The sequence below is a fragment of the Apodemus sylvaticus genome, chromosome 2 (genome assembly GCF_947179515.1).
Source record: "Apodemus sylvaticus chromosome 2, mApoSyl1.1, whole genome shotgun sequence".
NCBI classification, from domain to species: Eukaryota; Metazoa; Chordata; class Mammalia; order Rodentia; family Muridae; genus Apodemus; species Apodemus sylvaticus.
Window position 1 is genome coordinate 147,687,884 of NC_067473.1, and position 13,605 is coordinate 147,701,488.

At 38.5% G+C, this 13,605-nt stretch overlaps 1 protein-coding gene across 4 annotated transcripts in view; it reads right to left on the bottom strand.

The window, feature by feature from the left end:
- Positions 1 to 13,605, bottom strand: part of Tmcc1 (transmembrane and coiled-coil domain family 1) — a 143,103-nt gene that overhangs the window by 48,955 nt on the left and 80,543 nt on the right. The window contains exon 1 of one of the 4 annotated variants that reach the window (XM_052174626.1): positions 10,988 to 11,079. The exons of the other annotated variants lie outside the window; for them this stretch is intronic. Coding sequence (XP_052030586.1) covers positions 10,988 to 11,014 — 27 coding nt within the window. The 5' untranslated portion in view covers positions 11,015 to 11,079. Of the gene's footprint in view, positions 1 to 10,987; positions 11,080 to 13,605 lie in introns of those variants that run through there. 4 annotated transcript variants of the gene reach the window in all.

Here is a 13,605-nt window from a genome sequence, read left to right on the forward strand (position 1 = left end):
CCCCTCCTCCTCATTTTGGTTTTTTGAGACAGGGTTTCTCTAACAGCTCTGAATGTCAAGGAATTTACTTTGTAGACCTGGCTGGCCTTGAACTAACAAAGACTGCCTGCTTCTGCCTCCTGTATTGAAGTTATAAGGTTAATATTACAATTCTATAATTTGCAGCAAAACTACTCCCAGTGACTGCTATTTTAATGCTTCCCTTCTGAGACATATGAGCAAAATAACATTTCCCTTGTAATCCTATGATTACTTGGAACCAACCAATGGATTGTGAAAGAAAGGCAGTGAGTATGTCATCTGGTCAAAGCATTTCCAAGAGGCTTGCTTCTTAGCCTCTCATTTTACCACTGTGACCACTGAAGCATGTGAGACAAAGTACCTTGGTTGTATGAGCCTCTACCATATGAGTTTTCCAGGCTTTTTGTGTGAGAAATATTCACTGTTTACTTATGTGTAAGTTATTTTTTTTTTTAAAGTATACTTGAGAAACTGTCATGAAGCATGCTTGAAATCCTGAGAGGAAAGCAGGAGAATCATCTTATAGAGCCATGAGATGCCATCTTAAAGACTTTTTAAAAGGGGCTAGAGATACAGATTAGCTGGTAGAGGGGCCTGGTAGGCACCAAGCCCTGGGATAGTTCCTCAGAACTACTAATAGAACAACACCAACCAAACAAAACCCAAACAATAAACAGGAACGGAAAAGGGGCAGTATTTAGGTGCAATTGAGCATGCTTATATTTTCATTATTCTAGAGGTAGAAGCAGAAGGGTCAGAAGTTCAAGACTAGCTTGAGTTACATAGCAAGTTTGAGGTCAGTCTTTGCTGTATGCGATACATTATCAACAACAAAGACACACAAAAATTTAAAAACTTCTTTGATAAATTTAAGGGTTATTCCAAGATATTAATGGATTTAATTTGTAGAATGGAGAACTGAATCAATGAGTTGCCTGGAGAGGCTGGACTTGTGTGTTACTTTAATCTGGCCATGTTATCTTCTTGGTTCTAAAGAGAGGTACCATTTTGATTTTGCTGATTTCTTCTCTCAGTATTGTTTTTTGATTCTAGATTTGTTTCTGGTTTATACATCAGTTATTAATGAGTCCTCCCTGATGACAGTAAAAAAAAAAAATGTTTTTACTGTTTAAATATGACGGTCTCTTGAGAGGTCTGACAAGTATCTGTTTTCTCCAGGCAACAAGAAACCAGAAGGCAATTTAGTCTGTTAGGCTCTTCTTTTTAGTTACTTATTTATGTTGAGTAAAGAATTTGGTACATACAATGAAGGAAGATCTCTTCCAGATGGGGACTAATGAAGTCTTTTATCGTTTTGTGTTTACTTTGGACAATGGCTGAGAACCTGTTAGAACTGCAGCCATAGATCTCTGTGTATCTTTTTGCAATTCAGAAAGGCCATGGCTTTTTCTACGTTTGCATAAAATGTCTTTCTATCTTTGAGGGTATTAGGGTATTAGTAAGTTAGATTTCAATGTCTCTGCCCCCCAACCTCCATATACCCCAGGGTGGACTGAAATCCCTATGCAGTCTCTTAAGTAGTAACTTTATTTGCTTTCTAAGCTAAATAAGCACATAAATATCCCTAAAGTTCCAATAAAATAAAGTCATGAGTGTTTAAAACTTCAAACATTGTAGACAGAGGAGGAAAAAATCCATCTTACAATTCAGAAACATTTAAAGAATTCAAATCCACAGCTGGGAAAGGAGTTCAGTGACAGAGTGTGTACTTAACATGGGTGGAACCTGGAGTTTAAGTCCAAGTACTAAAAAGATAGGAAAACAAAACACACACACACACACACACACACACACTCTCTCTCTCTCTCTCTCTCTCTCTCTCTCTCTCTCTCTCTCTCTCTCTCTCTCTCTCTCTCATTTACTTGGGTAGAAATCAGAAACTCAAGCCTGAGCACTGCATGATTCTTACTTTACTTGGGTTTATTATCTAAACTTAGATTTATTGACCAAAACATTACAATTATTCTTACTGAGAGGACCAAAAACCTTGGGAATAAAAATTTCAATTCTCTGGGGTAGCATATTGGGCTCCTTAGAAGGAGCCACTGACAATGAACCTTTAATCAATGATGGCCCTTACTTAGGCAGGGCAAGTCTGGAGCTGAGTTAGCTTCTAAGACAGATAACCTAGCTGGAGGAGATAACAAGGCCAGAAGTGAGCTATTTCCAAAATTCTTCAAGGCCTCACCAAATATAGAGAAACTAACAAACATAGCAACCAATCAAAACTGTACCAATGTCACTGCTTTGCCCTGCATACAAGTTGTTGCCATTTTGATGAATGGTTGACCCCTGTATGCTGGTAATTTCTGAAGAATAAACACTCTTTAATACTATTTGAGTCTGGGGTCTTCCTTCAGCAATTCTTGGACCCTAACACTACAGTATTTGTTTTTAATAAATGGATGTTGGGCTAAAGAGATGGCTCAGCTGTTAAGAGCTGTTCAGCAACCATCCATAAAGACATCTGACGCCCTCTTCTGGTGTGTCTGAAGACAGCTATAGCATACTTAGATACAATAATAAATAAATCTTTAAAAAAAAATTAATGTCAGGGTGCAAATCCTATAAGCTCAGCTGAAATGATTATGATCAGTTGCTAAATTTAAGGCCAGACAGGAGGTCTCAAAATACAAAACAAAATCTAGGCTGGTAGTACAGTCTTTTTTTTTTTTTTTTTTTAAAGATTTATCTATTCATGTATTTTATATATATGAATAATACTCTTTCTTTTTCTTTATTTAATATTCTTTCTTAATGCACACCAGAAGAGGCAATCAGATCCCGTTATAGATGGTTGTGAGACACTGTGAGGTTGTTGAGAATTGAACTCAGGGCGTCTAGAAAAGAGAAGTCAACTGCTCTTAACCACTGAGTCATCTCTCTAGCTCAGTAGTACAGTCTTATTAATTATAGCATTTGTGAGGCTGAGGCAGTAGGACTGTTACAAGTTTAAGGCCAACATAGTTTACACAGGAAGTAGACAGTAGTATATACAGTGAGATATCATCTCAGAAACTCCTATAACCAGGGTATGGTGGTACATGCCTTTAATCCCAGCAGTTAGGAAGCAAAGGCAGGTGAATCTCTCCGAGTTCAAGGCCAGCCTGCTCTAAATAGAGTTCCAGGACAGTCAGAGCTACATAGTTGAACCAAGGGGCATTGGGGTGAGAGGAAATGAAACAGTTATGGATGGCACAGAACAGACTTGTAAAAGAGGCCTTAGGGACAGCTGAGAATCTGTATACAACCAAGGACTCTTCTGTTTTCTCCTCAGAAGTTAGTTCAACTCAAAGTCCAAAATTGTATTAACTTTCCACTGGAATTCAGGGAGAGGGAAGTTTTTGTTTGAGTTCAGAAGCTCTTAATTATGTAAAAGTTAACACCAGCCAGTAGGCAGGGAAACAGAAAAACTATAAAGCAAGAACCTGGATATGGTCATAAGAGCACCTAAATAGGGCAAGCATTTTATCTATCTATCTATCTATCTGTCTGTCTGTCTGTCTGTCTGTCTGTCTATCTATCTATTAGAACCAATTAGTTCAAGACAGAGAACAACAGAGTTGTTTCTTAGTAGCAGAGTTATAAGATTTCCAAAAAGAATATTGTTACTGACCACTTCAGACTAGTAGGTAGTCTGAAATGCTTATTATACTGTATTTTTCACATTTTTATATTTATTTATATGAATGCTTGTATGTTTCTACATACATATATGTGAATATATGTATGGATTCTAGGCTCAAATCCAGGTCATTGAGCTCCCCACAGAGCCCTGCTATACTCTGTTGTTGAGATAGGGTCTTTACATAACCCAGGCTGTCCTGGAACTCAGTATAGTATGTAGATAGTTGACCTCAAACTCAGAGAGATCTATCTGCCTCAGCTTCCTAAGTGCTGGGCTTAAAATAAGTGCCACCATGCTCCATCTCTTTACTAGTTTTGAAGTATCTTTTTAACTACTCTGAAGTGGAAGACACCTGACATCAACTTTATACCTCTACATCCATGTTCATACATGCACACGTGTACTCACAAACACATATGCACCATCCACATACATAAGAAAATACACTGAAGGGGTAGAGAGATGGATCAGAGGTTATGAGCACTGTCTAATCTTGCAGAGAACCTGGTTTTGATTCCTAGCACCCACACAGGGGCTTACAATTATCTGTAAATCTATTTCCAGGGGATCTGATGCCCTCTTCTGACACTTGCAGGCATGGCATACACATAGTACATATACAGACATGCAGGCAAAACACTCATAAAAAGAAATATTTTTAAAAGTGCATTTTTGGGGGTTGGAGAGATGCTCAGCAGTTAAGAGCACTGACCACTGTTCTGAAGATCCTGATTTCAAATCCCAGCAACCACATGGTGGCTCACAACCATGAGATCTGATGCCTTACACCTTCTTCTGGTGTGTCTAAAGACAGCTACAGTGTACTTACATAAAATAATAAATCTTTTTTAAAAAGTGTATTATTATTTACCACATGAAAAGCTGTTTTAAGCTATATTGCACCACTGTTAGAGGGACATAAACTCTCTTGAAACTCCTCTTAGATAGCTATTTCATTTCTAAATCTTAGGTGAAGAACATGCCGGTCAGGTATTGACAAAGATTCTTTGCTCAGCCAAAACTTGTTGATTTCTGACCTTTTTTCCCCAGACATATCTGTGTCCTTTCTAAAATTACAAATCTAGCAACATTAACTAAATAAGTTTCAGCTAGAAACCCTTCCTTGATATGCATCCTCCTCAGTGTCTGACCTGGCACTCTCTCCTCTGTCTTACTGCCTCTGGGAAAAATCTTGCCAAGCTAAATCATCCAGAATACCTTTTATTCTCTTGGCCATTTTCTATCATGACCATCCATAACCCACAACACCCTGCTTATGCTGTACTCTCCCTACTGTGGGTTATTATACTGTGGTTCCTACAGCCTGCCACACTATGCTCCACCAAGCACCGTTGAATAATTGCTTTTTTCAACAGGCAGTGACATAAATATGAAAAATACATCTTTAGAAAATAAAACTACTAAAAATATAAGAATGCTATTTGATATGAAAACAAATATTTATATCAAATTGTTCTTTGTGAAAAAACAGTTGTCACAAATAGCTTGGGAAAAAATGCAAAACCATGACACCATTTAACCACTTAACTTCATCACTGTTGCTTTTCTAGTAAGCTTCAGAGAACCCCAGAGTTCCAAAGAAACACCTTCTAAGTATTAACAGACTGAAGATAAAGAGATATAAAAAGAGGAGGAGAAGGAGGAAAAGGAGGAGAAAGAAGAGGAGGAGAAGAAGAAACAGAAATGAAAAGTAGTTATTAGCCGGCAACTTACTGAAAGGAAATCTTATCAATTTCTTTGAGCTTATTACCAATGAAGGGCAGATGATCAGTTTCTCAGCCTTTCACCCTTCCCTTTGAGATGCCATCACATAACAGAATTCTATTGTTTGGCAACATTAAGCTCAAAACAGCAGGCCACACATAGTAGGTAAATAGGTTTGAAGTGTGCTAGTCTGCTTAGAAGACAGATCTGAGTCATTATTCCACCTATTCCCTCTGAAACTGTGATTTATGGTGCTTATGATAACCAGGGCCCCCAGGATGGCTGAGCAGGTAAAGGCACTTACAGTCAAGCCCGATGAGCTGAGTTTTATCTCCAGAACATGGTGGCAGGAGAAAACTGACTCCTGAAAATTATCTTAAATGGTTTTCTCTAGTCTTCACACATGTGCTATAATGTTCTCCTTCCCCCTTCCCCTCTCAATCAAATGCAATTAAAATAAATCAAAGTTTAGAACAACAACCACAAAAAAAAAACAAAACAACAACAACAGGAAGAGAATAGACAAAGCATATACAGGATAACTCAAAAGAAAAGGTGAGCTTTCAAAGGCCAGTGAGCGGCTTGAGGTTACCAACACCAGACAGAGCATGTATTTAATGAATTCTGATGAACAAAAAACATGCATCTTTGGGATTAGGAAGGAAAAAGAGACATGTTACTCTATCATGTGCTGGATGAGCTCAGGCTAAGCTACCTTGTCTGCAATGTTTCTCCACACTGTTTCCAGACCTTCTGCCTTGGTAGTTTTTACTTAAGGGCCAAAAGGTTGGAAGAAAAGAGATGAGACTGCTGATAGGATTACTCACACATAGAGTGCAACAGAGGCAAAAGATGTTAAAACAAACCAACCCCTCTCTGCTGGCTCTGTTCTGGAGATGAAGGAGAAGAATGAACAAAGAAGGGCCTTTGTTTCCAGCGTAAGAGAAGGAGACTCCAACATGGAAAATGAAAGCAGGGTTATTTCTGGGAATGAAAATTCTAATTTCAAATTCAAATACTCTGAATTGTTGTAATGGGAAAAAAAAACAGTCTTTTACACAAATGGTTATGAAATATGCATACACACTAAATTAAAAAAAAGTACCTAAATACTAAAACCATCTACTTTTAGATTAAAGGAGTAGGCTTTTCTCCCATCTTGTGAAGTTTGCAATTGGGCTGTTCTTCAGTTTTAACTCAAGGAGCCTGAAGTTAATGTGGGGGGTAGACTGCTTTAAAGAATAAGAACTACTTAGAGATGAAGCTAAATCTGAGACTCACATTCAAAATCCAAGTGTGCTGTTGATAACTGCATTTTGTCTTCTCTTGTGGCTAATCCTAAAAGTCAAGTCACAACAATGAACTCACAGGTTGGTTACATAAACACAGAACTCTATTTAGATGTAAGGCCTTTCTCTGCAGAGGCACCAACTACACACATATATATTAGCAATTACTGATATTGAATCAGAAATCAAGTGTTTTCTTGAAAGACAGTGAGGCCAGGGTATGTTCAGTCTAAGTCCTTCATGTGCTGTCTTTAGCCATGATTCAGTTTTGATCTACATCTGGCTCCCAACACACATCTGGCTCTCTGTGAGAAAATTAAGACTTAAATAGTTTTTATTATCTGTCTGCTGCCCCATCCATCCATCCATCCATCCATCCATCCATCCATCCCCCCACCCACCCACCCACCCCATATATGGAAGAGGCTAAAGGTCAACTTGAAGGACTTGGTTCTCTTCTTCCACTATATGGGTCCTGGGGAGTCAAACTACTCAGGTCTATCAGGCAGGATAGCAAGTGCCTGATATGCTATTTTACCAGCCCTAAGAAACTGTTTTCTAAAAGTAATATAACCAGAGAATGCATGTAGGTTTGTAGTTTAAATATCTATTTCTAAGAGCCATAGGGAAATATATTACTTTTATTTAAAAGTTTTATTAAGTTGATTTATTTTGTATGTGCATATATGTATGTGTATAGAGAACAACCTCAGACCTCCTTTAGAAGTCAGCGCTCTCATTCCACCATGCCCTGGGAACTAATACTTAGGACATTAGGCTTGGTGGCAACTGCTTTTAACCACTAAGCCATTTTACTTTAATTGTGTATGTGTAAGAGAGGGTGGGGTTGCTCATGTGCATTAGGCTTATTAGCAAGTGTTCTTACCTGCTGAGCCATCTTGCTGGCCTCATATTAATTTATTTTAAAGCCAATTTATACAAGTCCATCCTTGTGTGTGCATATATATGTACTCATTTAAGTACTCTAAATTGGAAGATTCTTAGGACTTTTCTAGTAAAAGAATCTTATTTCACAATAAGAAATAAAAGTGCTGGCACACTAAACTGAACTCCTGTTACTATCTTGTTACAGCACAGTGGGCACCACAGGCCAGGCCTCCTGAACCTGTTTTCTTATCAGTGTTGTTCTTTACTTGAGAAGCACAGAACCAAAAGCCCTGGCCACCAAAGTGGAAATGCTGTTTACTCTGAACCATGACCAGGGAGAACAGAGATGTTTGTGGTATTCTAATCCAGTTTCCACACCTCAAACTCTTCAGTACAGCTCTTCAGATCTGCTCTTTGCAAATGCCAAAAGCTGTTCTTAGTTGTATCTCCTCTTTCTTCCATTTGGCCCCAAAATGCAGAGGTAATCTGGAATATAATTAATTCATTGGAGAATAACAAGAAAACAAATGACACAAACAATTTACCACTGCTTCCACAAGGGACAGTCATAAGATAAACAGGTATTGGGCAATTTCATTAAGAAACATCCCTGGGGGCTGGACAGAGAGCTCAAGTCTGGGTGACAATGGTTAGCACTGGCTGCTCTTGCAGAGGAGCAGGGAACATGATACCCTCTTCTGCCAGAAAAGAGACATTGGTTTAGGAAAAAATCTGTTCTCTTTTGTTTCACCAATCTTCTGACCTGGTTTTACATTTTTTTTTTTTTAATAATGAAAATTAAGGAGTTGAGAAGGCTCAAGTCAGTAAAGTCTTGCTTTAGTTGTAAAGACTGAGGCTCTGGATCTGATTCCCACACACATTAAAAAGAAGCCAGGTGTGGAGATATATAATCCTAGTGCTAGGAGACAGGAGCAGGCCAAACTCTGGAGCTTGCTGGTCAGCCAGCCTATCTTACATGGTAAATTCAAGGTTCATGGACGAGACCCTGTTGTAAAGAGACAAGGTAGACAGCTCCTAAGGACAGCACCTGAAGGTGACCTTTAGCCTCCACGTGTCAGAGGTCTGACTATGAGAGAAATTTTATTATATCATAAAAACCCAACCACTTAAAGTAACAGCTTACTGTATATAAAACTTAGGTTTAAAGTACATTGTACTTTAAACTTTAAAATATACTTAAGTGCAGCGATTGTATATGGCCAACTTGTTCTAAGTTGCCACAATAAATATTTGAGTATCTGTAGAAAATGCTCATATGATACTGTCAAGGAATTGTTTAGAATGTCTGTATCACACATGTGGCTTTAACAATAATAACTAAAGGTTTGGCCATTGCAGAGTTACTGAGAAAGGAAAAGGGCAGAATTCTTTAGACTGGACCAACCTCTGGAGACATAAAATTTTAAAGTATTCAAAATGTAAATGACTTCAATAAACATAGTGACTACTAGTGTTGTCCTTTTTTCAAATTTCACACTGGTTTCCTACAGTCAGCTATATTTTCCTTTTGTCAAATTTTTCTTCAAACTGTTAATTCTGTAGTGTAAAAAAAAAATTCAGATCTCAGTTTTTGGCCTCTTGATGTATTTAGTCCTGTTAGTAAGCTGAGATGCTGGAAGTGGGTACCTCATTGCTGAACATTTACATTTTTTGCTTCAATGAGATCACTTTAGTGATCAGAGTAGATTATCAGGTTGAGTAAGAGGCATGATAGTGAAGTAAGGATATGGTTTAATCTAAGAAACTCAGATACATTATGTTTCAGAAGTGTGTGTGTGTGTGTGTGTGTGTGTGTGTGTGTGTAGGGGAAACTGAGGATTGAACTTAGGGCTTCTGCATGCAATACAAGTATCTACAACTGAGCTAAATTCTGTTAGGTCACCCCAGCTCTAGAAAAGATCTCTACTATTAGGAGTCAATGCAAGTACTAGGTAAAGGCAATTGAAGTGTTCCAATTCCATCTTATGTTTCTGCCCCACACTGGCACTGATGGAGTATAAGATGTAACTCTGATGGTATCTCCCTGTCTCTTAAGGCTCTTCTATGAATACTTTTCTTCATATCACCCAGCTCATTCTGCACTATACCATTCTTTTTTCTTTCTCACAGATTTGTAATTTTAATTATGTGTTTGTAAATAAGAGTGCAGACTTCCACTGTGGCCAGGGGTGCCAGCTTCTCCAGCTCTGAAGTTAGACAGTTGAGATTCACTTGTTTTGAGTGCTTGGAACCAAACTTGGGTCCTTTGGAAGCATATGCACTCTCACCTACTGTGCCATCTCTCCAGCTCATGTACTAGCATTCTTAATAAAACACTGATAAATAAACTGACCTTTTATAACTTCAGAACAAACACAAGATCTGCCAAGGTTTTAGGATTCAAGATTCAGAACAAACAGAAAAAGAGAGTACAGATCAGAGGCACAAATCTGCTAATAAAGCCAGCATTATTAAAGTATCAAACTCCAGAGTGAAAAATCTGTTTGAAGCTTAAGTCCAACTGCTTACCAGCAGACAGTATTACTATTAGAATGGAGAGGGGTAGCACTCTAAAGAACTGTTTTTGCTTTTTTTTTAAAAAAAGAATTATCTCCTAGAAAGTATCTCTGTATTGTTTATAAAACCGACTCATAGTAAATTCAATCTAGTGGCTTAGTTTTCTATTCAGAACTAAAGCTGAAATGTGAACATAGGGGGATGTTGCATAGGGCTGGCTCATCTTCCTGTTTAGTTCATTACACAGTCCTGTGATGTTGATCTAAAGACGAAAATTAACAGAGGTGTACATATTGTTCATAATTCAGGAAACCATTATGTCTCAGGAAAAGCCCTGAAAACAAGTAGCTCAATGATAAGAATCCTTTTATTAAAAGAAGAATGTGAGAAATATTTCAAACTGGCTTTAACTCAAATTCCTATTTGTTATGCATGCCTGGCATCTTCACATTTAACCCAAGCCTTTCCCAATCCGTCAAGGCAAATGAAACTCTTTTGTTCACTGAAGGAAATGCTTATTTTCCGGTAACTTTTTAGCCTGCAACACTCCAAACAACATCTATTCTGCATGGAAACAGGCCCCCATACCCAAGTATTAGACACTCTAGTATGATCCAAACTTGATTTACATAGCCACACAAAACCCCTCACATTCTGCCCAAATAGCTATGAGTGAAATAAACAGCTAGGAAACATAACAGAATTCTCTATTAGCTCAAATTCAGCGTCTAAAAATAGCACATGCCCTGGCTGAGCTCTGTTGTTGAGAAGTGTTAAGTTCCAGCAGCTCAGTCAGTTTCCTGTGTCTGCGCAACCAGCCCCCCACTTAAAGCTGTATAACTACAGGAATGAGGAAGAGATTTATAAAGAGACAGATACACACACATATACAACATACGGTTTCCGAAGAGAGTGACGGTTCCATGCTTGTGAGGAGGGAAGAAGAATATGCCGAGTAACCCCTGGGTTTCTCCCAGGTTTGAACATGCTGTACTATGGCATGAGGTCAGCAGACTGACTCTAGCCCTGTGAGGCTGAATTCTACCCTGACAAAGCAGTATCACTGCAATATGAAGCAAGAGTACCCAGGGCATGTTGGCAGCTATACAGAATGGCTGTTCTAGAAAGTAATGGCAACTCCAAAACAAGAGCTCCATGAGAGCTGTCACATGAGATCATCTCTAGTCCACTTAGGCAATGACATAAAAAATACCTTCAACACCGATCATAACCAGCCCACACAAGTGAAAGATAGGAAAAAATGTTCTCTTTAAATAGGAAGCAGGGAATCTGAAGAACCCATTGATTCATTCAACTGATATCACAAACATACTGATTCTGATTTGACAGGAGGTTGGAAGCCTCCTGCTTTTGGACCCTGTGATCAATATGAAGAACTTCAAACCCTTTCTGTCATTTTAATACAGAGCAGGTGGAACATTTGGAAAATATATCTTTGGTAATGGATACACACACACACACACACACACACACACACACACACACACGGACTGAAGGTATGCCTAATAATTTCATTTTTCACATCTGCCCAACTTCACATATACCATTTCTTCTTAGTTCACCAAAAATGTATGTGAGTGTGGGGGGTGAGGATATGGCTTAACTGGGAGAGTGCTCACCTAGAATTCATATGACTCTGGGGTCAGTCCTAGCACAGTACAAATAGGCACAGTGGTATAACCCTCTAATCCCAACACTGAGAGGAGGCAAGAGGATCAGAAACTCAAAGTCATCCCTTGGCTACTTATGGAACTTTAGATCAGCCTGATATACGTGAACATCTCAAACAAAAAAGTTTACTTTATCTTTGGTGAGTCTATGACTCTACTGAGGTGATTATGTATATAGGGTTAATGCCGGTTCCTTTCACAATCCTGCTATTTCATGGGAACTATGGTGACAACCCATATCTTTTAGGATATTAGGAATTTATGCATACATGTGTGTGGAGGTCAGAGGTCAATGACATTGTTTACCTTCCTCAAATGTTCTCCACCTTTTAGTGTTTTTCACCAAACTGGGAGCTCACAGATTTAGTCAGACTTGATGACCAGCAAACACCAGGAATCCTCTTGTCTCTTCCTCTCTAGCACTGCAATTACGAATGTGCCACTGCACCTGTTTTTTTATATGGGTTCTGGAGATCCCTGAGCTTGTTCTCTGGGAGTTTACACTGAGACACATCCTTAATCCTACATCTACCTTTTTTTTTTTTTTTTTTTTTTAAATACAGGGTCTTATCATGTAGCCCTGATTATCCTGGAACTCACTATATAAACCAGGCTGGCCTTGAACTCACAGCAATTCACTTCCATCTGCCTTCTAAATGTTGGGAGTGAAGGGGTTCACTACCATGTCTGGTTTTCTACCTAATTTTGACATGATTTACTACGATTTTTAAGGTCAACTTATCCTCTAATTTGTTTTAGTTGGAGAATAGATTTTAAACCACTTTTTAAACTTTTAGTTTTGCAACTCATGACAGGCAGGGCCCACCTGGATGAATGTTTTACAGACATTCAGAGTAGATGCTCTACTCTTCTGGATCTTTCCTTACTTCCTGCCTACTGGGCTCTATAAATCACTGAGACCAGTCTCTGTGTTATTAATCTGTGGAATAGTTGACCTTTTCAGGGCTGCTGGCTTCCTCTCATAGTTCTGCAGCTCTGGTGTTAAGACATTTGATATTAATGTCAGTGTTATCTTGGTCTTTCTCTTATTCCTTGTAAACTGGTGATTTTATTATTATTTCATATGTCTGTCCACTTTGTACTGTGTTCTAGATACTGAGATTATTGTTGTAAAAATCTAAGCAATGATAAGTGCATATAAAGAATAACACTTATCTCAGTGGTGACAACCTAGCTATCCTCAGTTTAGATTTCTAGCCAGTCTTAATGTAGAATGTGTTCCAACCTGAACTAAGTGTCAAAGTCTTTGCTATGCTAAGCAGATCTGTTCCACTTGTGCGCCAAGCCCTATCACCAGTCTGATACCTAGCCATGGTATACCTAAGCCACATTTCGCTTCTCAAAGCCTGTTGGGGCCAAATTGTGCATGAATAGCATATGGACACATAGGCAAGTTGAATGGTTAGTGAAAAAAGTTAAGAAGTTTACTTTCCAACTCTCCTGAAAAATCTAGGAACTGGATAGTCTGTAGTAGCTTACCCCCTTCCTTATTTCCTTCATTTCCTTTCTAATTCTTTTAAAATTAGCCAATTTCAAGACTGTAAGGCCAGAGCCAAGACAACAGGGAAAAGACACAGTCTCCACTTGTATTAGAATAACACCAAGTATACTTCTTGCCTCAAAAGGCTTGTTAGCCTAGACTGGGTTCTGAAGCATCATTTTTGTGAAGAGAAATTACCTTTATAGCATACCTTTCAGAGTTTTCAAATAGTTGTTTTATGGTAGGTGTTAAAAAAATAAGGATTAAAGATATGACTCAATGATGCTTACCTAGCAAACCTAAGGCCTTGAGTTCTATCCTCAG